At 45.7% G+C, this 24606-nt stretch overlaps 2 protein-coding genes across 2 annotated transcripts; one reads left to right on the forward strand and one right to left on the reverse strand.

Annotated features, from left to right (window-relative positions):
• Positions 1-1945: 1945 nt before the first annotated feature.
• Positions 1946-7233, reverse strand: MRPL46 (mitochondrial ribosomal protein L46). Its single transcript, XM_081337466.1, has 4 exons — positions 6998-7233; positions 6274-6454; positions 4147-4320; positions 1946-2385 (listed from the first exon to the last, which is right to left on the reverse strand). Exons 1-4 carry the CDS (start codon positions 7190-7192, stop codon positions 2135-2137), a joined length of 801 nt encoding a protein of 266 aa, XP_081193592.1. The 5' UTR covers positions 7193-7233; the 3' UTR covers positions 1946-2134.
• Positions 7234-8812: 1579 nt separating this feature from the next.
• On the forward strand, positions 8813-18672 carry MRPS11 (mitochondrial ribosomal protein S11). The gene is made up of 6 exons (XM_081337327.1): positions 8813-8953; positions 10002-10115; positions 11396-11494; positions 13335-13464; positions 16082-16147; positions 17065-18672. The coding sequence occupies exons 1-6, from the start codon at positions 8901-8903 to the stop codon at positions 17170-17172; spliced, it is 570 nt and encodes a 189-aa protein (XP_081193453.1). The 5' UTR covers positions 8813-8900; the 3' UTR covers positions 17173-18672.
• Positions 18673-24606: the final 5934 nt, after the last annotated feature.

Below are 24606 nucleotides of genomic sequence, written 5' to 3' on the forward strand. Positions count from 1 at the left end.
GGATCTTTTTTATGTGTGTGTGTGTGTGTGTGCGTGCGTGTTACTGCCAAAAAACAAAAACAAAGGACAAACATCCTATTTGAAAACATCCTGATTACAAACATCCCATTTTAAGAGCTGGGAGTTTATTTTATTTCCTATTGCTTGCAAATCTGAGATGAAGCTGACACTAAAAGGTAAGTTTATTTGATTTATAGGGGGGCCAAAGACTACAGAAGACAAGATATTGTTTCATGATTAAAGGAGATCCCAAACTATACTATTACACTATGTATAAACATCTTCCGCTTTGAATCCATTTTAGGAGACTCATCATGTTCTGTTCTGCACCACTGTCCAGAGGAAGCAATAAGCCTGGAGTTTCAGTATTATTACAACAGTACTCTAGACAACCTTGGTTGCACAAATAAAATTGGTCATGTCTCCCTCTGGAGTTCCAGATGATATCTTCTATTTATCTCAAGACCAGATCTTCCAACTACAGTTTTTCTTAAAAAAGAAAAAGCAATAGCAGACTTATCTACCGCTTCCTAGTGCTTTACAGCCCCTCTCTAAAAGGTTTACTTACAGAGTCAGCCTATTGCCCCCAACAATCTGGGTCCTCATTTTACCGTCCTTGGATGGTTAGAAAGCTGAGTCAACCTTGAGCCGGTCAGAATCGAACTGCTGGCAATTGGAAGAATTAGCTCACATTCTAACCACTGTGCCGCCACGGCTCTTAGTAGGATATAAACAAGCTACTCTTTCAGGTAATAAGGATGTTATTGAAGCGATTTTTTTTTGCAAGCCTACAATGTTTGGAAACAGTTGACAAACCTACAAGAGATTGCTCCTTCCTAACCAATGAGACCAAAAATGCATCCACTAATCAGTTCTCATTTGCCAGCTTAGAGAAGAGCACGAGTTTCTACTGAAAACACACCCCACTTCCTCGTAAAGAACAAAACTCCATCTCAAATTTGCCTTTTGCTCAACCAAGTGGATGCCTTACATTTGGACGTTTCCCCTCCATAGTCTGCAACGCACCAGGGGAGAATGTGACAAGCACGCACACCCTTCCCTTGGCATGATGGCGTATTAGGAAAGGAAGACAAGGTCAGAACTGTCTCTTCCAATGGCCGCACAGCTTAACTTATGCAAGCCCACATCTCTATGCTACTCCATTGTGGTAGCAACACTTTCTTGATCGTAGACAAGAAGTCCCCATCCGCAAACAACCTGGCAAACACAGGAGGATTTGGGAGGAAAGGCGGGGGGGGGGAGCAAAATGACATAACACACCCTGAATGTGTATCATTTGATCAAGTACTATAGTTTATGATTCAGATTCACTTGCAAATCCAACAAGAATTGAGAGCTTCGTTCAGCTGCACAAGGGTGTGCGAATGCAGCCATAGTTTCTTTCGCTACTCATGTATTGAGGGAATGCTCCAAAGGCCACTATCAGCTCCAGAGTGGTGCATACGGTAAATCAAACGATGCATCTCTCGATTGAAAACAGGTAGCCTACCATTAAATCCAGCAAATTGTGGAGGAACAGGGCACACTGCCCATTCCATCTCTCCATCTGCTGGATTGTTCCAATCCACCTGCCTCATGGTATCTGCATGTCCTCGACTCACGGCAGCATGTTCTGCAGACCCTGTTTTTTTTTTCTTACACCTCCCCCCTACACACACACATCCTTAGGAAAGCCTGATGTCCCAGTAACAAAGAAGCTGCTTTCATCAGACCAGTATCCTCATTGGGTAACCCAGAGAATGGATTTGTTAGCCTAGCCCAGGGGTAGGCAACCTTGGCTCTTTTATGACTTGTGGACTTGAAGTCCACAAGTCATAAAAGAGCCAAGGTTGCCTACCCCTGGCCTAGCTATAGTCTGCAGTCTTACCAGCTATGCGCCTTAGACCGCTGTTTGCGCTGTGCGAAAATGAAGACACCAGACAGCTTAAAACATAGATGTCGCCATTTCTTGGCTTGCTTATTTGGTATTTATTTTATTATCCTTATTCTCCTGGACCCAACGTGGCCTCTACACGTACAAAGCACAAACGGCGCCATCTCCTCCATCCAAGTGACGTGACTCCTGTTACTTTCCACACTGATGCTGGCAGAAGAGGAATAGTAGCTCTAGGATTCAGATGTCCACTAAGAAACGGGAAACCTGGGAATGATAGGCAGGTTTCAAGTAGTCCCCCAGCTCTCCTTTGCTGACCCACAAGTAGTCCACTGTCTCCTGGGATGACAGCTGGGGGCTGCCCTCCAAGAAGGCTTTGAAGAAGAACACTTTTCCTCCAGTCTTGGTCTCGGAGCGGATGGCCTTGGGGAACTTGAACTTGTAAAAGCCACAGGGTGCATTTCCTAGGAACTTGGCCTGCATCTGGATTCCTTAGCAGGTTCAGAAGATGGATAAGAAAAAAAAAGACAAAGGCAACAACCTGGTGAATACAACGAAAGCAAACAATATTTTCGTCCCTGTCCCTTACCGCAACCCCTTTTTTAAAAAGTGCTTTCCTTCAATTCCAACGTGCTTTCTGATATTGACTATGGAGGTTCTCAATCATTCAGATCATGGTTGCCCCAAAGGTATTTTTCCAAAAGGTAACCGGACTTTCTTGGTTTGTTTTTCTTTGAAGACGTTTTGCTCCTCATCCAAGCTTCTTCAGTTGTTAACATTGACTTAATTTCTGTTGCACTAAGCCATTCTGCCATGGTGGTGCAGTGGTTAAAATGCAGTATTGCAGGCTGACTCTGCTCACTGCCAGGAATTCGATCCTAACCGGCTCAAGGTTGACTCAGCCTTCCATCCGTCTGAGGTTGATAAAATGAGGACCCAGACTGTTAGGGGGCAATGTGCTGACTCTGTAAACCGCTTAGAGAGGGCTGTAAAGCACTGTGAAGCGGTATATAAGTCTAAGTGCTATTGCTATTTAACTATGGTTACACTGCAACTGAATAGGATTCACACATCATGTTGTTCCATTAAACCATGGCTCATGATGCACAATAGCTGGGTTCTCAACAGGTTAATGCACAAATAACAAATTGCAAGAATGAAATTTCCTGCCTCCAAAGCTACAAGCCACAAATGTTCAATTTACCACTCTATCTAAGCCGTTTTCCAGACAAGCCCTGCATTGTTATTCACTCTCAAATCCTGGCTTGTCTGCTAGCAGTAAACTATAATCCTTAGCTTGAATGTAATGCCAATTTAAATATTTCTGGACTGATTTTTCTTTCTTTCTATAAAGGGAAAGAGAAAGTAGAATTAAATAGTAAGCTCTGCGGGCTGGCTTAAAACACAAGAAACCAAGAATTTTGGTTTACCCCTTCCATACAAATACAATCATTATTTGTGATCATCCCCACCCTTGAACGTTTTTGGAGGAAAAAGCACAATGTTTTTCAAATCCCAGACATTAGGCCAAGGCTGCAAAAGAATAGTTGGTATTGGGCATAAAATTCCCAGCACAAAATCTCAAAAATGAAAAAGCACAGTGCACTACCGTGTTTCCCTGAAAATAAGACTGGGTCTTATTTATTTTTTTTGCCTCCAAAAGAGGTACCAGGTCTTACTTTTGGGGGGGGGGCGCTTTTCCACTCACCTCTGGCAATGACAACCCCTCCCCCAGCCGGTCCACTTCTTCTGTGGCCAAAGGAGCAGTTTCATTCTACAGCCGAGAATGCAGCTCCGGCCTGCATTTCGCAAAGGCCTTTCCAGAAGGCCTCTGCAGCCAATAACCGAGTAATGGATTCAATCCATGGCTCAGTTCTTGGCTGCAGAGGCCTTCTGGAAAGGCCTCTGACTGCAAAATGCAGGCCTGGGGACACTGCAGAAGAAGTGGGCTGGCAAGGAGAGACCTGGCTGCCAGGTGACCAGGTGCGGGGTGCGTGGGACAGCTCCACACCCCCAACCCAGCTTGATTTTTAGGTGCGTGCCTCGCCCCAAACTAGGGCTTATTTTTGGGGTAGGACTTATATTAGGCCCACCCCCACCCCCAAGACCAAGCTAGGGCTTATTTTGGGGGTAGGTCTTGTTTTCAGGGAAACACAGTATATATTTAAGAACACGAGGAGGAAACTGAAAGTACATAAAGAAAGAGAAGGGAAAAGAGAAGAAATTTTAAAGAATATAGATATGTCACTGACCTGGAAGGGTAACCAAGACCCGTTCTACTGTGTTTCGCAATGTCTCTCCTTGTTGCCATTCTGTCTGGGGCAGCAGCCATATATCCTCCTCTCCAAATTTCTGCTTAACCAGCAGCAGCAAATTCTGGTCCAACTTCCTGTTCAAAGAGGTCCGGTCATTGTTTTGGTCAGCCTCTGCTCAGAAAGAAATTTAGTATTAAAAGTATTCAGCTAATCAACAGATACACCTCAAATGACCAAGAGAACTTGCCACCAGATGTAATTTACAAATTGAACTGGTTGCACAATGCATTCCTACTTCAGGTGATAGCAACAGCATCTATATTTATTTTTTAGAAAGTAGTAATGGAGATCATTTCAATACCCAATTTCCACCCAGTGACTTGCTTAACATTGGCTTTGATTTTGCGAAGATCTTGACAAAAATCACATCTAAGGCACAGCAGCCTTGTACAATCAGCCATCTTGAAGCAGCACACACACAAAATAAAATTACAGAATGTCATTCAGTTCAACTTGGCCATTACCTAGATTCAGCCAGGCTTAATCATACCTATTCCTGACAGTTGAAAACAGTAAAAGCAGTTTGGTTTTAGCCAGCCTGGAGACCAACCAGACAGATGCTTTACAAGAGCGGGTGACAGCCACTTAGTGAGTTGCCTATTGTGAGTGGGAAATGCCTCCAAGGGAAAAAGCAGAAAAATTATCCACAAGTTCATTCTTTCAAATCAGAAAGGACAACCAGTCCCGGATGGTGCTTACTGGATGTAAGGGAGATTCTTCTGAAGATATTTAATATTTAAAGATGTGAAATTTAAAACCATACATTGCAGTTAAGCACGCATATATTTTTCATCCTATTAATATTCAGCATCCTTAATGTTGGTAGCTTGTGACTAGCTGATCTAGTGTTAACAAAGGTCATTAGAAATTGATCGGCCTTGGATGGAATTAATCACATGGTCTTCCACATAAGGAGTCCCAGTGAGGATTTTAGTCTGTTAGTCGTTGCTAGCTTATCTCTGTTTCAAGGCCATTGAGCCAGCACTGTCTGAAGACATTTTCACAGTCATGTGCCCAGCATGATTTCATGTGAGTTCTGTTACCTTCCCACCAAGGTGGCACCTATTTATCTACTCTCATTTGCATGCTTTCGAACTGCTAGGTGGGCAGGAGCTGGAGCGAGGACGGGGGCTCACCCAGCTGTGTGATGCTCGGGTCTCGAATCTGGACTGCCAGGTTTATTTTTAATTTTTATTTTAATTCCATTTATATCCCGCCCTTCTCCGAAGACTCAGGGCGGCTTACAAGCTTAGCAGTAGCCTTCATTCTATGTATATGCCTGCTTATTAGGGCATATTAGGTTTAGAACCAACAAGCCCGTTTTAACCACTGAACCACCTCACTGCCACTTTTCCACATAAGGGAAAAATGAAATGACTTCTTACAGTGTGAAACCTGAAGGAAGAATGTACTCATCAGGACCAGATTGGTATTTTAAGTTTGGCACAATGAACCTTCAATCATATTTTCTCATGAGTTATCTCCATGTGCATATTTTATTATTATTACTCTTTGGAAGTCACAAGGTTTCTCCTTTCCCTATATATAATGAATTCTGCTTTGGACTAGATACTGTTTCTCCTCTCTCTCCCCACCTTCCACCCAACTAAAAGTATACCAAAAGTCACTCTCTTTTCCACACATTGCCTGCGCCCTGCTTTCATCAGCATCAGAAAAGCAAAGGAATATTATGGGATGAGGCCTCTGTGTTCAATGCAGAAATTCAGAGTGAAGCATGACTGACACTTTCACATACTAAAAAAAAAAGAGGAAGAATTAAGAAAGAAACCGCCACCTCTCTTTGTAACTGGTTTGCTTTCGGACTGCCCAAGAAGCTTTCTACCGAATTCTCAAACCAGAATCTGCCTTTTTTGTAATTTAGGTTTTTGTGGAAATTTGCACTCTGAAATGATTTAAAAAAAAAAAAAGATTGTGGCCTTTGCCACCTGACTTGAAAAATGCTGATTTCTCCTTTAATGGTCGAGCACATAGTTCTCCCAATTTACATTCAGCTATAACCAAACATATTCAGCAAACTTAGTGGGGAAAAGCATGGATATGAACCTGTTATCCGTGGGGCAGGTTTAAACTTCTGAAATTTCTGTTCCCATGCGTCTTCAATATCTTGGACCAGGACAATCTTCTCAGGAATATCGTATTTTTCTTTATTCCTTTGACGCAGCAGCTCATCCTCGGTGAAACCTCTGAGTTCGTGGTCTGAATACAAGCTTTTCTCTACCTCTATCTGAAAAGAAAAACAAGTTGTAGAGTCTAGCTTGCTGGTACACGCACCTTAAGAGTAATATTTGCAAACCCGGACCATCCCGAAGTCAAGACATTCGTTTATGGTACTGCCTGTCACGCTATCCCTAGTTCAGTAAATCACAATTAAATAAAAACTATGGCTTAGCACTATACAGGCATTGGTCCATCTGGTTTGAGATTCTCCACAGCAACAGTTCTCAGGTTTTCATATTTTAAGTCTCACTGGTCACTCTACCAAAGAGGTCCTTTCTTCAGAGAAAAGATATGTTTTATTTTTATTTATTTTAATCCCATTTATATCCCGCCCTTCTCCGAAGACTCAGGGCGGCTTACAAGCTTAGCAGTAGCCTTTATTCTATGTATATGCCTGTTTACAGGCATTATTGTACTTTCCAGTTATGGAAAGTTTTTAGGAATATAATGTTGACAATACTACCGTAGTTCAGATCAGGGCTTCTTAAATCTTCCACCCAACCCACCCTAGCCAAGTCCCCGGGCAGCGCGCGGCTCCAGCCTCGCCCACCTGCTGGGTCAGCCCGGCCATTTCCTCCTCTTCCGGGCTGGGCGGCTGCGCGAGGAGCGGCCTCCGCTGCAGGCAAAGCGCCCCGTAGAGCTGCCATCCCGAGGCGGCGCTGGGTCCGTCGGAGAGCGCCCGCCGGCCGGCGCAAAAGCGGCTCCAACTGCGGACGGCCAGCAGGGCCCGGCTGAGGGGAGCCATCTTTCCGCCAAAGGCCCACAATGCCGCGCGGCGCCCGCCCGCCTGCCTACCTGCCTGGCCGGCGGATGCGGACTTCCGCTTCCGGTAAAGTTCGAAACTCGGAGGCGGCTTCCACCACTCTCAGCTCCACGTGATCAGCTGCCCTTGAACCGTTTTGCGTCTGGTTCTTGCAACTCAATAAAGCCGGACCTTCTTCCCTAAAGCAGCCTCCATTTTGTTTATTCCCGGCATGGACTGGCCCCCCCGACGAAGAGTTTTTCTTTCAATCAACGCTTTGAACTAATAGGAAATATTTGTAGCTCGGGTGTGATCTTGAGGCAGCGGTTTAATCTATTGCTAAGGACATTTGATTTGTGCTTTAAATTGTAAGCCGCCCTGAGTCTTCGGAGAAGGGCGGGATATAAATGGGATTTTAAAAAAAAATTAATCTGCAAGCTCGTTTCCATTTAGTTTCTGAACATTTCGTTAACCAGGCTAGGTACATAGCATCATCAGCGGGATTTTCTTACCCTGCTCCTCTTTAGTTTATATACGTCTTGCGTCACGTATAAGCTAAAGAGGAATAGGGCAACAAAATCCTGCAGGTGATGTTACCTAGTCTGGTAACGAAATGTCCAGAAACTCAACTGAAACAAGCCTGGAGAGCAAACTGTTCCGAGGCTCTCCTGCTCTGCTCCCAAAGGCGCTGAGGCCAAACCAAGCCTCGTTTCAAAAGCCAATCCAGGCATTATCAGGGTCACCACGAGCCTGCCCGCAAGTGCCGTCCAGAAGACCTGGCAATCGCGATCCTGGCTGCTTTCATCTGCCTGGTGATGGAATGGAATAGAACATGGCATGGCAATAGAATGGAATGGCACGGCATAGAATAGAATAGAAATTGGATTGTCAGGCTAAATTAATAGAGAATAGAAATAGGAATAGAAAATATGGAATTGAATAGAATAGGAAATTGGGTTGTCAGGCTGAATTAACAGAGTAGAAATAGGAATAGAATAGAAAATACGGAACAGAATAGAATATGGCATGGCATAGCACAGGGGTAGGCAACCTCGGCTCTTTTATGACTCATGGACTTCAACTCCCAGAATTCCTGAGCCAGCTCAGGATTTCTGGGAGTTGAAGTCCATGAGTCATAAAAGAGCCGAGGTTGCCTACCTCTGGCATAGCAGAATAGAAAATGGAACAGAACAGAAGCAAAGCAGGAGACTTGGAAGGGACCTCCAGAGGTCTTCTAGTCCAGCCCCCTGCTCGGTCAAGGGAACCCTAACCCCACGGCTTCCTGGAGCGGCTTGCATTCCCGCAGGGAATTCCTCGAAGCTAACCGCGCGCAGCGCCACAAGAGCCTAAAAAACGGGCTTGGGCGAGCGGGCTTAAATCTCCCACGGATAAAGACGTCTCCTGCTCGGGAACACGTGCTCGCACACAGACACACAAAGAAACCCAGATCGTCCAACGGCCCTAAATCTGGTTAACGTCCCCACCCCGCCGTCCCGCTTCTACTACCAGAGAAGCGAGGGGCGGGGGGGGTGTAAAACTAGCCCGCCGGCGCCTGTACGGACCGACCCTCCGAAGGCAGGAGGCGGCCATTGAAGGCCCGCCTACTTCTCCCAGCTGGGCGCCGCCATGTTTCCCTCTCCAGCCACGTATCGCGAGATTTGACTGGCGGCGTCGGCGGTTCGGGGTCTGGAACGGCGGAGCGGGGAAAGCCATGCAGGCTGCGCTGGCCATCGCCCGGCGGGGGCTCTTGGGGGGCGGCTCGGGGTAAGCTGGGAAAGAAGTAGGCTGGCCGCTCCGCCTTCTAGGGCTGCAAAGGGTGGGGAGGGGGGGGGTTTCCCGCTTTTCAGCGGAGGAAGGCAGAAATCCAACAGGTCCAGCCTTCCTGCTGCGTTTCTGCCTTCCCTACACCCCCCCTCCCTGCACCGATGATCTTAGGTTGCTTCGGGGTCCCAGAGCGATTCAGCGATGGTGATCTGCGCATGCACCGAGTCCCCCGTGTTGCAAAGGAGTTGGAGGAGTACAGTTCCCATCATCCTGCGCCCGCTCACCCCCACCGCCCAGGGCAGACGGTCTTAGTCCCCACCTTTTTGTCGTGGGGGGCGAGGACCACTTTGGAGGGAGCGAGGGGGGGCAGGAGGCTTCCGGCAGCCTTTCGCAGGGAAGTCTCTTCTACTCTGACTACAGTCTCCATGCTAACTGGGAGTCATGGGTTCTGTAATCCCAGACTGGTTGCAAGCCTGCAAGAGCTGGCTGATGAGGATTTGAATGCCCATTTGATGCCCAGAAAGAAGGGGGCTGCATAAGCGTAATTAGACATCGCACCAGGCATCTGCAAGGGGGGGGGGCGAGAAAAAAAGAACTTTTTTCCCCCCTGAAAAGCTTTAAGCATTAGAAAAGGTAGTTGACAGGACACCAATATATGTGCCCAATTCTTATTCCTTTTTCCTGTGGTTTGCTTTATTGGATTGGTTGACGAAACTTTTGCTGAATTACTGTCATTAAGCTTAATGAAACGTTTTTAACTTTTGCGTTGTTTTTTTTTTACGGTGGAAACCTTGATGGTGTGGGCACCAAGGTTAGTTCTAGCTGAAAGAGGAAGTCATGGAGATATGCAGCTGTCCATTAACACTGCCTGGGTAGCTTTGAGTGTGTAGGACCTACATCTGGAAGGTCACATGTTGTAAAATTATCCTCTCAGCAGCTGGAAGCAAATGCATCAACCCTGACAGTCCGTACAAATTCTGCACTCGTTCCTCGACACGCAGTTCTTAAAACTTGATCTTTTGCTTTTCCTTCTTTGCAACTGCTTCAGCATCCCCTTTCCTAGGAGTATACAGACGGGCATCCAGAGATTTCAAAAATTGCTGGAAAACTCAGACTCGGCAACAGACAAAGAGCTAGATTCCACACAGTCACAGGGCTTCAGGTGAGTTAAGGTTGCACGTTCCGGGATGCAGATATATGCTTATTTCTGAAAAAATTATGATGTGCGTAATTGCAGTGGCGGTGGGGCATTTTGTGAATAGGGTATGCCACATATTGGGGGCGGAGTGGGCAGAAAAGAGACAAATTTTGAAATGTAACATGTCAAACCAGCATGCGTAGCTCAAAAGCTGTATTCTAAGGAATCCTTTAACAAGATATTAGTTTGTCGTGTTGTGTTCTTGCATATTTGCAAGATTTCTTCTTTTTTTTAACCATCAAAAATGTCCAGGAAAGAAACAAACAGAAAGAAATAATCAAGTTTGCCTCAGATTACGTCAAGCATTGGAGAGTTTGTGAAGGTGTGTGTAAAATGGGGATTAGGTTGCTTCAAGGAACTTTGCCAATGTGAGGTGCAAAAATGAAATTCATAATATTTTGGGGTTTTTTCCCAGTTTTGGAAACGTTAAATTCTTCAGAAATTTACTTATGATGTTTGCCACCACAGAATTATATTTTTTGCCCCTGGTGGATCACCTGTACTTTTATTTTCAGAGCTTTTAGTCTACTGTGATGAGCTGAGCAATACACAACTCCCAACTTTTAATTGGGACTAAAACTCTACAATATATTTAAAAGCAACTATTGAAACATGTTCCATTGGACCCAAAAAACACAAATGAAAACCTGAAAAGCCCAATCTTGTGACCCAAGGGGCAGTCAAAACAAGCCAACTCGTCAGTTTAATGGAACAGCCAGGTTTTTTTGACCATGTTTCTAAAAGCCTCTAGGGCTTTATTGATTCATTATTTTTAATAATTTGGGTTTGGATGAGAGCTGCATCAAAAGATTGTCGATCAAATTTCAAGAGAGTGAAGAGGTGCTCCAATTTCAACATTTAAGAAAAAAACACACACTCTTCCTCTTGAAAGCTTTGTGCCAGAATGAGAGACGACTTTTATTTGGCTTTAGACGTCATTATAAAAACTGAGTGTACATCGCATTACACCATGATGCTCTTTATTTGATGTTTTGGCTTACCGTATTGTGTGAAGCTAACTGGCTTTTGAGTTGATGAACAGTGGTTTATGGCTTAGTATGTTGGAGTGCAGATGCTAGAGGGGGAAATTGAATATCGGTACAATCCTGTTGTGTGAGCATCTTTGAACAAAGATACCCATTGACAATCTGATAAAATAATCCTTAGATCTCTGGAATATTGCTGGGCTGCCTGAGCTGTGAAAGTGGCTAATGTGGCTATGTTCTCTCTCATTGTTTTTTCAGCTATCTCCCTCCAGCACCGGGAGCAGAAAGCTCCATGCGCTGGGATGGAAAGAAGTTTGAAGAAATCCCAATAGTTCATATCAAAGCTACTTACAATAAGTAAGTGACTGGAGGTTCTTCATGCAGAACCGTTAGTAATAGCACTTAGATTTATATACCGCCCAACAGAGTCCTTCGGCATTCTTTGATCAGATTACAAGGTCAGCATGTTGCTCTCAAGAGTATGGCTCCTCATTTTACCAACCTCAGAAGGATGGAAGGCTGAGTCAACCTTGAGCCAGCCCGGATCGAACTGGCAGTGGGCAGAGTTAGCCTGTAATACAGCACTCTAGCCCAGTGGTGGCGAACCTATGGCACACGTGCCAGAGGTGGCACGCAGAGCCCTCTCTGTGGGCATGCATGCCGTCACCCCAGCCCCGCCTCCCCCATGGCTCCCTCCTCACAGAGGCCCCCCAGAGGAGAGTCGCCCCCAGGCGCAGCCCGCGTGGAGCAGTACAGCCAAGGACATGGCAGCCGGGCAGCGGGGACAAAACTCCGCCCTCACACCCCGTCACGTGCAGATGATGCTATGGGGCACAAGCGGAGGGCATGGCCGCCATGGTGCTGCAGGGCTGCCTGGACAATCTGCGGTGGGCTGTGGAGGCGGTGGGTGGCCCTGCGGGCGGAGCGGAGCATCGGGGAGAGGAGCAGGGGGGTCGGGGCAGTTTTGGGGCACTCGGTGTCTAAAAGGTTCGCCATCACTGCTCTAGCCACTGTGCCACCATAGCTCTTTTAATTATCTGATGCTAGATGTTTTGTGGGTGGTAAATTCAAGGGCGCAGGTCTTACAAGATGTATAAGGATGTATTAATTAGCTTTGCAATAAAGTACAACTAAAGTACAGCTAGAAAGAGTACAGAGAAGAGCAACAAAGATGGGTTAGGGGACTGGAGGCTAAAACATACAAGGAAAGGTTGCTGGAATTGGATATGTCTAGCTTAAATAAGAGAAGGACGAGGGGGGGACATGATAGCAGTCTTCCAGTATCTCAGGGGCTGCCCCAAAGAAGAGGGAGTCAAGCTATTCTCCAAAGCTCCTGAAGGCAGGACAAGAAGCAACGGATGGAAACTAACCAAAGAGAGAAGCCACCTAGAACTAAGGAGAAAATTCCTGACAGTTAGAACAATTAATCAGTGGAACAACCTGCCTCCAGAAGCGGTGAATGCTCCAACACTGGAAGTTTTTAAGAAGAGACTGGACAACGAGAATTGGGAGTTGGACTAGATGGCCTCCAAGGTCCCTTCCAATTATTGTTGTTATTCTTAATATTATTCTGATCGTGTTTTCTCTCTTTTCCACCTGGCAAGACTGACATAATGCTACCTTAAGTCTTCACGTTCTTTCCTATCTTAGAACGGCAAGCACTAATTTGAGTAATTTTCAGCAATAACTGTCAAAGTTATTGCTCTTCTGTAGGTGACAGAAGAGTTTCAGTGGCCACAAGTTCACCTCCCCACACCCCTTTGAGGATTAATTGTCTTCTTCCAAATTGTTACATGTCTAAAACAGCCTGGTCCAACCTGGTGGTGCCTGCCAGACACATTGGAACTGGAACTCACTGAATGCTCAGCAAACAGACTGCTTGGATCTGCTGAGAACTGCAGTCTGAGCACATCCGGAAGGCAGCAAGTTGGGAAGAATTATCCTATATTTTTTTTTAGTCCGTTTGGGGGCAAGCAGTGTGTCTCAAACTGGCAGTGATTCTTTTCATTTTTTTTTGTATCCCAATTCACGCATTTGCTGTCTCCCCATGGGACAATGCAAGAGCTGAGTTAATTGGGATACACAAAAAAAATGAAAACGTTAGGGGTTGGTTTTCAGACAATTTGCAGGGCAATCCAAAAAATAGCACAGCTTATGGATTTCTAACATTGTTCCTGTCATCCCATGATTCCTGTAGCACTCACATCCAGGTTTTCACAGCTGAGAAAGTCCCTCTGGTCCTACTAACCTGTGGCTACATGGGATTCAAGAATGCAAAGAAATCCACAGCTCTTGCAGCACAGACAACTGGAATTGCAGCAGGAAACGTAAGTCAATATCCTGTTCTTTCAGATCGTGGAACTAATCTTTTCCCCAAGTTGAAATGGGCAAAGACTTATCAGGCTGACCAGAACTGGCTGGAATCAGGCGTCTTAAATCCGCAGCTCTTATTTTACTTCCAAGGAATCCTTATTACTATAATCCCTAATATTTCCTTGCTATTTGAGGCACCACCCCTTTAAATCATTTTTGTGGGAGTCTAGAATCCAATTGCCTATGCATAGATAAGATCGTGATCAGGGAACGATCAGGAACGAATGATCATAAATGAACAGAGACCAAGATCAGGGAGGGCTTGGTTTTATATATTAAATCTGAAGGATTTGTATAGTTTTGGGCTTTATGCAGTACAAGGACAAAATCTTATTAATCCTAGATTTGTTGCCTCTTTTAACCTGTACCAAGCAGTGGGGAATCAATTTGCAAAGAAACCAATGAGCAGCAGTCACTTGCTCCAGATGAACCAAATTGCTGCTCCTTGGGGTGCAAATACTAGGTCACTTTCTGATCCTTCCTCAAAAAAGGGAGCGGGTGAAGAAAGCGTTAATACTGTACTTTTGGAGGGGAAGACAAATATTCTAGTCTGGTTCATCCTCACTGCTAATCCACAATGGCTAGGTTCACATATGCTCCTAAAACAGACCTCCTTCCAGAGGTGTGAGTAGGGTATTTATACTAAGTTAGCCTTTGTTTAAGGACCATAATTGGGACTGCGAATTCCATCTTTAAGCAACTGCACCAACAGCCACAAGCCCACTACACAAAACAGCCCAGTGAAATCTGCATTGTGTGTCTGTTTACTCTCTTGCAATCCCTTTCTCCTCTGCGGGGTGTGTGTGTGGTGGGAAGAAACAGGTCATGCCCAGGAGAATGCACACTGGCTGTAAGGGCAATCGTGTGACTGAGAGACCTTGCCAAGGTCATAAATGCTGACATTGGTTATAAAGTGGTTTTTTCAGCACTGTTGTTAACTTTGACCGATCACTGGGTGAAGCATTCATTAATTGAGGACTACCTGTACAGTCAGATTGATGCAAAACAACAGTATTTATAAAACACAATCTTGTATTTTAAAAGGTGTCGTGATGGGGGGAGAGAAAATATAGTAAATCAAGGCCTCCAAGGGCCCAGGTGGAGTGTCTTGAAATAGCCACTAGATGGCAGTCTTCGCCCAGCAGACTTACTATAACATTGTCAGGCTTCTCTGGAAATTCACATTAATCACTTTGGATACAGGAAACATTTAAAAGAGCTAAGGCATAGCAGAAATGGAAGGCTTCCAGCTGAGCATTTTAATTTTCCCTTTCTAAATGTAACAAGATTCTTGCGTACTGCAAAGCAAGCCATTTCTTCCATGGTGGGTTGAATGTAAATGACTTTTGTAAGTACTCTTCACTTGCGTGCGTTTTCAGGGCTGGAAAACGATGGCAAAGAGCAGACCAAACCTCTGGACTTGCAGGACTTCAGTGCCCAGCATTTCAGCCAAGATGACCCAGTGGGTGCTTTGGCTGGAAGCCATTTGTGAGAGGGGGTAGTTAAACAAGACTGGTGAAAAAGGGTTATTTTTTGCTCAGCCACAAACTACAAAAAGATTCCAGCCTTCCTATTTATACGGGCAGAGATCCTAGATTTCTGCAAAGCACCCACCATCATCGCTGCCTTTTCCACAAGTGGTTCTACTGGGGAAAAAATGAGCATCTAGGATAATGATGGTGATGATAGCAATATCAATAGCACTTAAACTTATATACCGCTTTACAGTACTTTACAGCCCTCTCTAAGTGGTTTACAGAGCATCTTGCTCCCAACAATCTGGGTCCTCATTTTACCGACCTCGGAAGGATGGAAGGCTGAGTCAAGAGCAGTATTACTTAGACTTATATACCACTTCACAGTGCTTTACAGCCCTCTCTAAGTGGTTTACAGAGTCAGCCTGTTGCCCCCAGCAATCATTTTACCCACCTTGGAAGGATGGAAGGCTGAGAATTGAACTGCTGGCAGTTGGCAGAACTAGCCTGCAATTCTGTGTTCTAACCACTGCACCACCACGGCTCTTGATGATAAACAGATCACAGAGTATCAAGATCTGAAAACCAAAATTGAAGGATTACGGCATAAATCGGCTCTGGTGATCTCAGTGGTTATCGGTAGACTGGATGCCAGACCAAAAGGTCTTGGACAGCAGGTGAGAAAATCTGGACGTTGACAGAATTTCCATCTGTCAATTGCAAAAGGCCACACTGCTTGGATCCACTAATTTACCAGGCTAACATATTGCAGCATACTAGGTTCTTGGGAAGAAGGCCCATTCCAGCAAAAGAAAGTCCTGGCAGCCGTGCTTTCACATTGCTGTGAACAGATAATAATAACTTATTAAACTCTCATGCCACCCGACTCTTAGCCGCTCTGGGCAGCTCACAACAAAGAAAGCGCCATAAAATCAATAATGTGTTTTGTTCAAAAGAAAATTGCTGTCTTTGTCCCACTGAGCAGAAGCTCCTGTTCAGATGAAAGGGGCGATAGGATCTAGGTGGCATGTCAACAGTAGCAGCCATTATACTCTTTGCTTCATTGCATGACACGTTTCTTTCTCTCTCCGTCCAGAAAGCAGCTAAAAAGGGCGTGCACCACGTACGAGTGGTTGTGAAAGGCCTGGGACCTGGACGGTTGGTAAGCACCTCTTGTTCCTTTGCATTCATTCTGTTGGAGGGAAGGCAGCCTCTGTTGGCCGGCTCCTGCCTTTATCAAGGGCCACCGCGATGGAGGGATGTCTCCTAAGTGGGATCAGCGATGCCATGCAAGCCAGCCGAGGAAGACACCAATTACAAGCCCTGGAAACCTGTTCTCAATTTCAAACGGCCTTCCCCATCTGCTCTCCTCCAGCTGTGCTTGTCCAGAAGGCCAAAACTTTCTCAACAACTTGGCGTTCCCCATGCTGGCAGGGGCAGTGGAAATCAAAATCCAACTCGTCCAGAGGGGCCAGCAGTTTGGAAATGGCTGCCGGAGATAATCAGGCTTGGCAGCTCCTTGGCTACGAAGGAGAAAAACTAATTGAAGGGCAGCTAACGGAGCACTTGTCTGCAACTTCTTAAAGCAGCTACGTCTCTTTCCTCCACCACCCCACCCCGCCCGTTTGCGTGGCTGCTCTCTGCAGCGGACGCATAATCCTGGGAGAAGCTCTCTTTCATATGAGACAGATTTGGTTTTAAGGCTCTGCAGAGGGGTGTAGCATGTACACCTCCGCCTTCCACTTTTTGAATCTGAAGCGCCGCTAGGTAACGCTCGACAAGATTGAACAATTGTTCCCTAAAATATAAGAGAGAGAGAGAGAGAAATAGAATTCTGTTGCACGCGAAAGGTAAGATGCTGAACCCGAGGCATCATCAAGCAGGGTAAACGCTGAACCGTTCTGAAGGTAACGCATAGCTGGCGCAAGCTAGGCTAATTCTATGTGGCAAAGCAAGGTTTAGAGCTTTGCAGCTTATCCAAAGCGAAGCAGCGGCGGTTTATCCTAGAAGCTGCGCTTCAACAAAACGTGACTTAGCATTCCATGAGCGCTGGGGTTGATCTCTCTCTTTCCTTTGCAGGCAGCCATCCAGGGCTTAGCCTTAGGGGGGCTGGAGGTGATCTCCATCACAGACAACACTCCGGTACCGCACAACGGCTGCCGTCCTCGGAAAGCCCGAAGGCTCTGAGGAAATGGAAGCAGGAGAGAGAAAAGAGAAGAGATTCCGCCTGGTTCTCCCAACAGCTTGGAGTGGCCATCTTCAAGCAGCCGTTCCATCTTTCCGCAGCTTTCAGAAAAGAACTGAGACAGGCGTGGTGGGGCTTTGCCCACAGGAAGGCAAGCCAGAGACTTATGTTTATAAAGTGTGAATGTTTAAAAAAAAAAGTTGCCTCCACCTCAAGAGGGGCTTGTTGAATTACGTTTTTGCTTGGGGCTGCTTTCTGCTTTTTTTTGTGATACACAAATCGTCGGGTTTTTTTTAAAAAAAAAATATCGTCCTTTTTGACCAGATCCAGGCTGGTTGAGATGAGCAGGACTTTTTCCAGTTGCAAAGGATCAGTTGGAAACTCCACCACCTGCAGAATTCCCCACTCTGCCATTTGGGATCCAATTCTATGTCTCTTATATGAAGAGTTCACAGTTCTACTTGCCCAGGAAGTGGGGGGTGATTATTTATTGTTCATCAGGAAGTAGAGAGATCTCATTTCTTCTGGAATTTCTCTACTAGTCAGTCAGGAAAAAACGGGGACTCCAGAGCAGTTCAGCAGGAAATACAAAAAATGGTTGTCGGCAAGCCAACATTAGTGAATATCTTTCATTCTGGACCTTATAACTCAGTGCTTCCCAAATCTCAGTAAATTATCCAAAATTGGATATATATATTTTTCTTTGACAAGTGAACCCATTACCCAATCAAAACAGGGCCATTTAAATTCACTTAAAAGATTGTCAGTTGTACTAAAATACACTCCCAAATCTCCTGCAATCCTTTTTTTTTTTTAAGATGAAAATTTGCAGAATTACTGGTAGTCGTCGGTTGATATTACATCAAGATCATTCAGTGCTAACGTTTTTATAATACAGGCAATTCTCGAGTTAGGACCGTTTGTTCAGCGACGGTTTGAAATGACAACAGGCCCTGAAGAAAGAGAGTTAATAATTAGTTCTTGAATTTCAGTAAGACTTTCTGGTGAGTGGTTTTGGGTAATTAAGGAAAAAGGTTGGTAAGCATTGTTCTAGCCCAGGTGTCTTCAAACCTGGCCCTTTTATGCCTGGCACGCTCTGGCTGAGGAATTCTGGGTGAAGTCCACAAGTCATAAAAGGGCCAAGTTTGAAGAGCCCTGTTCTAACCAATTTATTCCGGCAGTTGCTTACAATCAAAAGGAGGCTGCTTTTATGTCTCTGTAGTGTGTTCCAGAGAATTTTCACCATGAGTGGCAAAACTACAGATGGCTGATGACTCGACATGAACACATCAGGAATTATCCTGGGGAAGCAAACGATGGGGTGACTTGAAAGAAAGCAGGACCCTTTTATCTTGCTCCGCTCACACAACATACAGCTGGGATCCCCAGTGCCTCAGTGGAAAGCTGGCAAGAGTCGGCCTCACGATTGCCAAGAATCTCTCTCACTCGCTGCCATTTTAGAAAAGTAATGATAGTTCATCTCATGCCACAACTGGCTTGTATAACCCAAGGAAGCTTGTTCTGCTTTCGCTTAATGCAGAGAGCCTGAACCCAACGGACCGTAGCTCATCCAATAAGCCACAATTTAAACAAACCCTGGCCGGGTGAGGCGCACGGGCTGTGTTTTTCCCTTGGGAAATGGACGCAAGACAGTAACTGTAAGGGTACTAGCTGTTGGCTTTTCTCCTGCAAACCCAACAGGCGGCACGGGAACATCCCAACATTTCTGCTGCCAAGGAACGGCAACCTGGGACAGCAAGTCAAATGATAAAACAGCCTGCATCCCAAAGTCTTTTATCACTTCCCAGCCTGTCCAGGTCAAGCGTTAACCGTTGAGAAGGCTGGCAAATCAGGCCATCCATCCCGGAAAGAACCAAGAAGGAGATGGTGGAAGTTAGCAAGCAGGCTTTGTTCTTAGTCATGAGCACTCGGGGAACCGTTCCGTACATTGTTCCCTTTGGTCCAGCTGTCAGAACTAAAAAGAGTGTTAGGTCTGCCTTCCTCTCTCCCTCCCTCTGGATAGCATTATTCCCCTGTCGGGAGGGGCTGGGGGCTGCTCTGGTTTCTAATGTTGTAATCAACTCTGCTCTTCTTTAAAAGAAAAAAGGCACCATAGCAACCAGACAGCTTCCCCCCCCCTTTTTTTTAACTCCTTCCTGGCTTGGTTATGTAATAACAGCGGGATTCTTTTTCCCTTCGTCCCCCACCCTCCCCAAATAATCAGCTTTGGCTTCCCATGCTTTAGAATTCAAACCATTTTCCCCAAACGAGATTTGGATAAATGTTTTCCCCTCTCTCGAAGCGAAGGGAGCAAAATCAGGCCTAGGATGGCGCCAGGGACTGTGGTGTCTCTGCGAAGGCTCCTTACGAAAAGCCTGTACAGTGGGAGACGGCCAGCTAGAGGCGGGAACGCACCCTTGCACGTACACACACAATTACAGTGATTATTCTGCTAACAATTTGAAATGCACAGTGTGTGGGAAGGCTGGTTAGAGTTCCATTTACCTCTTACAATAAGGGAAGCGGGGAATAATTTTTGCAGTGGAGTTAAATTGTCGCAGGTATCATACCCCTTCGGTTTTTAATTTACAGGGTATTTTTTAAAAAGCCTGTGAGATTAATCATCTTGATTGGATGTGGGCTTTCTCCCCCCCCCCTTCCCGCTGCAAATTTTTAGCTGCATTTTGCCAAGCACCGCTATCAAAAGGGATGGCTGCTTCTCCCTTTATTTTGTGGAACAACGGCCATTGGCCTGGTTGCCAAGGGTGGACAACATTATGGAAGGAAACATGGAACATAGAAGATAATTCTCTTCTTTCAAGATTGTTGGTGTCTCTCACTCACAGAATCATAGAATGATAAGGCTGGAAGGGACCTTGGAGGTCTTCTAGTCCAACCCTCTGCAAGGTAAGGAGTCCTATCGCCACGGACAGAGGACTGCCCACTGTTTCCTTGAAAACCTCCAGCAATGGGGCACCCACAACTCGGAAGCAAATTGTTCCATTGATCAACGGTATTCATTAGGAAATTCCTCCTAAGCATTCGATGTAAAAAAGCAGGGGTCTTCAAACCTGGCCCTTTTATGACTTGTGGACTTCAACTCCCAGAATTCCTCAGTCAGGCACGCTGGCTGAGGAATTCTGGGAGTTGGAAGTCCACAAGTCATAAAAGGGCCAAGTTTGAAGACCCCGGTAATAAAGCATATGACTGGAGTTTAGGAGCTGGTGCCTTATGGTGGATGATGTTAATTTCACTTTTGATACCAATAATGTCCATGTAGGTTAAAGCAACTTATTCTGAGTTCCTGGTGTCCTTGGAAAGACCCATGGAATTAGCCCTAGCTGTATGATGAAGGAATTCACACTGCCCAGCCTATACTGTGGTTTTTCTGTGTATTCATACCATATTCAGAATTAGGGGGGATTGATTTAGACACTGGTGTGTGTACTTCTTTCATTCTTTAACACATCTATGGTGAGAGCTGAACCATGGATCGTTAAACAACTAAGCATAGATTTTAAGAGCATTGCTGGATTAGAATAGAATAGAGCTGGAAGGGACCTTGGAGGTCTTCTAGTCCAGCCCCTGCTCATGCAGGAGAACCTATACCATCTCAGACAGGTGATCGTCTACACCAGGGGTGTCAAACTCAATTTCATTGAGGGCCGCATCAGCATTGCGGTTGCCCTCAAGGGGCCGGGTGGGTGTGGCCTGGGTGGGCGTGGCCTACTGGGTGGGCGTGGCTAGAGTGTGTATGGCCTACTGGGTGGGCGTGGCCAGCTCTACATCGTTCGCATCAAGGGTGCCTATGGGGGCCTGGGCAGGAGTGGGACAGATCTGAGGGTCTCTGGCAGAAGGAGGGTCTCTGGGCCAGGGCCAAGGCAGAGGGGGCCATTCCCTCACTGTTTCCAGGATGGCTTCAGGGGCCACATGAAACCACTTTGCGGGCCGGATCCAGCCCCCGGGCCTTGTGTTTGACATGTCTGGTCTATACAGTCTCTTCTTGAAAATTTCCAGTGATGGAGCGCCCACGATTTCTGGAGGCAAGCTGTTCCACTGGTTTATTGTCCTCACTGTCAGGAAGTTTCTCCTTAATTCCAGGTTGCTTCTCTCTCTGATCAGTTTCCAACCATTGTTTCTCGTCCTTCCCTCTAGTGCTTTGGAGAACAACATGACCCCCTCTTCTTTGTGGTAGCCACTCAGATACTGGGACACTGCTATCATGACTCCCCTATTTCTTCTTTTCTTTAGACTAGCCAAACCCAAGTCCTGCTGCTGTTCTTCGTATGTTTTAGTCTCCAGGCCTTGGATCATCTTAGTTGCTCTTCTCTGATTTTTTTCCAAACACTCTGGTCTGCGTCACATCGGGCAACTGAATTCATTTGGGAAGCTCACAAGCTTGGGCTGGAAGATGTAAGTCCCTTTCTATAACTCTTAGCCAGTAGCATTTATGCTCTGCTGCCTATAATCTGGAAGGTAGTAAATAGCTATTAATACTAGCGGCCATTGGAAGATTGATCCATCCAATGCAGATTGGGTGGAGCAGTTGGCCATGGCCCAAACCTTGTCACCTTTTGAAATAATTCAAAGCCAATTCATGACCATGATAGTTAAAATGTGGTTTGGGGATTTGGATCGGACCTGATGTGTGAATTTCAACCAGTCTGGTTAAGCCAAGAAACCACAAATTAGTGACTTTTGTAAAAGTAGCCTATTGCAGTGTTTCTCGTTGCTGACTGGGGGAATCTGGGAGTTGAAGGCCACTCATCTTAAAATTGCCGAGGCTCAAAAACACCTCTCTACTATTACTTAACTCCACTGTTGAGATCCTTAAGTTCTCTTCCCCCAGTAAGATGAGATTTCCACGTTTTAAGAGGTGCTTGACCTAGAGATAGCATATTTTATTTGTCTTGTTTGTTTAGCTTGCTTGCTTAATTACTTATTTATATTTCCCATTTCTAAAGGGCCCGTCTCCCTGGGTCTGTTTCAAATCCACACCATTCTAATAAAATCTACACAGCTGTAAAATTAGTCTAGAAAACCTGACTTGACAAGGAGCATGATTGCCCCTCTCTTCTCTCCCCCCCCCCCGTCTCCGCCCCCATCCCACTGGCACAATCTGGTCCCTGTGTTTTTCTGGATCTATGTTTGTTTTGCACTTGAAATCCATCTAGCCTGGAAGCAGTAGCTTTTTATTTTGCCAGTTGCCCATTAGGTCATGGAAAGGGAGCATCTTGACATGTTTGTTTCTTTGCTCAATCCTGCAGTTCAGCATAACCTTTAGAAAGATTTGGAAACAAACTCCCGTCGGTCTAAACAACACACACACAGAGAGAGACACACACTGTTTAAAGCAGAATAAACGCTGGACCTGTGGCTAATGAAGGGCAAAGGAGAGCTCCAACAGCTTTCGTTCACATTTGTGCAAAGCAAAGGCTAAGACAGACTGGCGTGTGCAGCTTTTCTGAGCTAAATCTGTCTAGCATTCACTGCTAGGGCCTATATGATGGAACTGGATTATGGGCCATCAAGTTGGCATTGATTCTTAGCGATCACATAAAGTTTCTCCATGACGATCTAGCCTTAACTTGGTCTTCCAACGTAACTGAATACTTCCCCACTGCTGCTGATTGTCCTCTCCTTCTTTCCTTCTGCCTTCTCCAGCATTGGAGCCTTCTCAAGAGAGCTAGGTCTTGGTGTCACTGGTGCAGGCAAAACATTCTATTTTCGCCTTTAAAAAAAAATCCTAGACCACACTGATCCCGTTCCAGGTACGGCTCCAAAACTTTCCGAAAGTAAATTGGTCAGAACAGGAAGCAATTTGAGGCATAGCCCACTGTCTACTTTGTGTGACATTTTAGATCAAGGGTCCCCCAACCTTGGCAACTTGGCAAGACTTGGGGACTTCAAGCATGGAAGGCTGGGGGATTCTGGGAGTTGAGTCCACAAGTCATAAAAGGGCCAAGTTTGAAGACCCCTGGCCTAAAAGCATCCAAGAGGCCTGAATATGATGGAAGAGTTTACTAAGGGACTACAGCACTTCTTTAATTCTCAGAAACCCGGGAAGGCAACCCAGTCCCCCAGAGCTAATGTTGCTATGGGCCTCGCGCGTTCTCATGATCTATAATACTCTGATCGATACAGCTGTGTTCAACCTTTTCTTTACTTCACATCTGCTGAAAGCCTAAATCCTGTACACTGGTGACAAACTCAAGCTATTCTCCAAAGCGCCCGAAGGCAGGACAAGAAGCAACGGATGGAGACTAATGAAGGAGAGAAGCAACCTAGAACTAAGGAGAAACTTCCTGACAGAACAATTAACCAGTGGAACAACCTGCCTCCAGAAGCTGTGAATGCTCCAACACTGGAAGTATTTAAGGAGAGACTGGACAGCCACTTGTCTGAAATGGTATAGAGCAAGAGGTTGAACTAGATGACCTCCAAGGTCCCTTCCAACTCTGTTGTTGTTATCTTGAGCAGAGGAGGTCAGCAACTCCTGCCCAAATCTAGCCCTGTGAAGGACAACAACGTCTCTCCCAAGTTAGTAAATGTACTAGTGCCTGAAATGACTCTGAAGAGCACAGGCTAGACAACAGCCAGATATGTGATAGCTGAATCTGTAGAAGGAATCATAGTGGAAACATCTCAGCCCTAGTTTCTTGGACTGTAAAGGCAAGCGAGTGTGGTGGGATTGAGGAGATGTACTTTCAGACTTGCAAAATTCTGTTAGAAGTACTATTTTCTTTTAAGGTTACATTGAGCATGCTTTCTTGTCTGGACTATCTCATAAGGCTGACAGTAATCCATCTGGTATATATATATATATACACACACATACATATTGGAGCTTAGCGCTTACCAAATAAGTCGTCTTCTCTCTAATCCAAAATTAAAAACATATATGGAACTTGCAGTTACCTTAAAAGTTCAGGGAGGAGCCCAACTCCCACCCTCTCCCAAATATGGCCACATATATGTGTGGTAGTTTGGAGACCTGAATATTGAATTGGGCAGACAGGGAATAAACTCTGGTTAAGCTCTGGTTGGTCTTCCCAGTTGCAATGTATGGCAGTGAATGTTGGAGCATAAGAAAGGCTGAGCGCCAAAGAATTGAAGCCTTTGAACTATGGTGCTGGAGAAGACTCCTGCGAGTCCCTTGGACTGCAAGGAGATCAAACCGGTCAGTCCTAGAGGAGATCAACCCTGACTGCTCTTTAGAAGGCCAGATCCTGAAGCTAAAACTCAAATACTTTGGCCACCTAATGAGAAGGAAGGACTCACTGGAGAAGAGCCTAATGCTGGGAAAGATTGAGGGCAAGAGAAGAAGGGGACGACAGAGAATGAGGTGGCTGGATGGAGTCACTGAAGCAGTAGGCGTGAGCTTAAATGGACTCCAGAAGATGGCAGAGGACAGGAAGGCCTGGAGGAACGTTGTC

The sequence above is a fragment of the Vipera berus genome (assembly GCF_964194415.1).
Source record: "Vipera berus genome assembly, chromosome: 12".
Taxonomy (NCBI): Eukaryota; Metazoa; Chordata; class Lepidosauria; order Squamata; family Viperidae; genus Vipera; species Vipera berus.

Excerpts from the sequence above, each read along its gene's own strand:
- MRPS11 (XM_081337327.1), top strand. The coding sequence starts at position 8,901 with ATGCAGGCTGCGCTGGCCATCGCCCGGCGGGGGCTCTTGGGGGGCGGC. Across the intron at positions 10,116-11,395 it reads ACACAGTCACAGGGCTTCAG|CTATCTCCCTCCAGCACCGG; the intron begins GTGAGTTAAGGT and ends TTGTTTTTTCAG. Across the intron at positions 13,465-16,081 it reads CTGGAATTGCAGCAGGAAAC|AAAGCAGCTAAAAAGGGCGT; the intron begins GTAAGTCAATAT and ends CTCTCCGTCCAG.
- MRPL46 (XM_081337466.1), bottom strand. The coding sequence starts at position 7,192 with ATGGCTCCCCTCAGCCGGGCCCTGCTGGCCGTCCGCAGTTGGAGCCGC. Across the intron at positions 4,321-6,273 it reads ACCTGCCCCACGGATAACAG|AGGCTGACCAAAACAATGAC; the intron begins GTTCATATCCAT and ends CTTTCTGAGCAG. Across the intron at positions 2,386-4,146 it reads GGTCTTGGTTACCCTTCCAG|GAATCCAGATGCAGGCCAAG; the intron begins GTCAGTGACATA and ends GAACCTGCTAAG.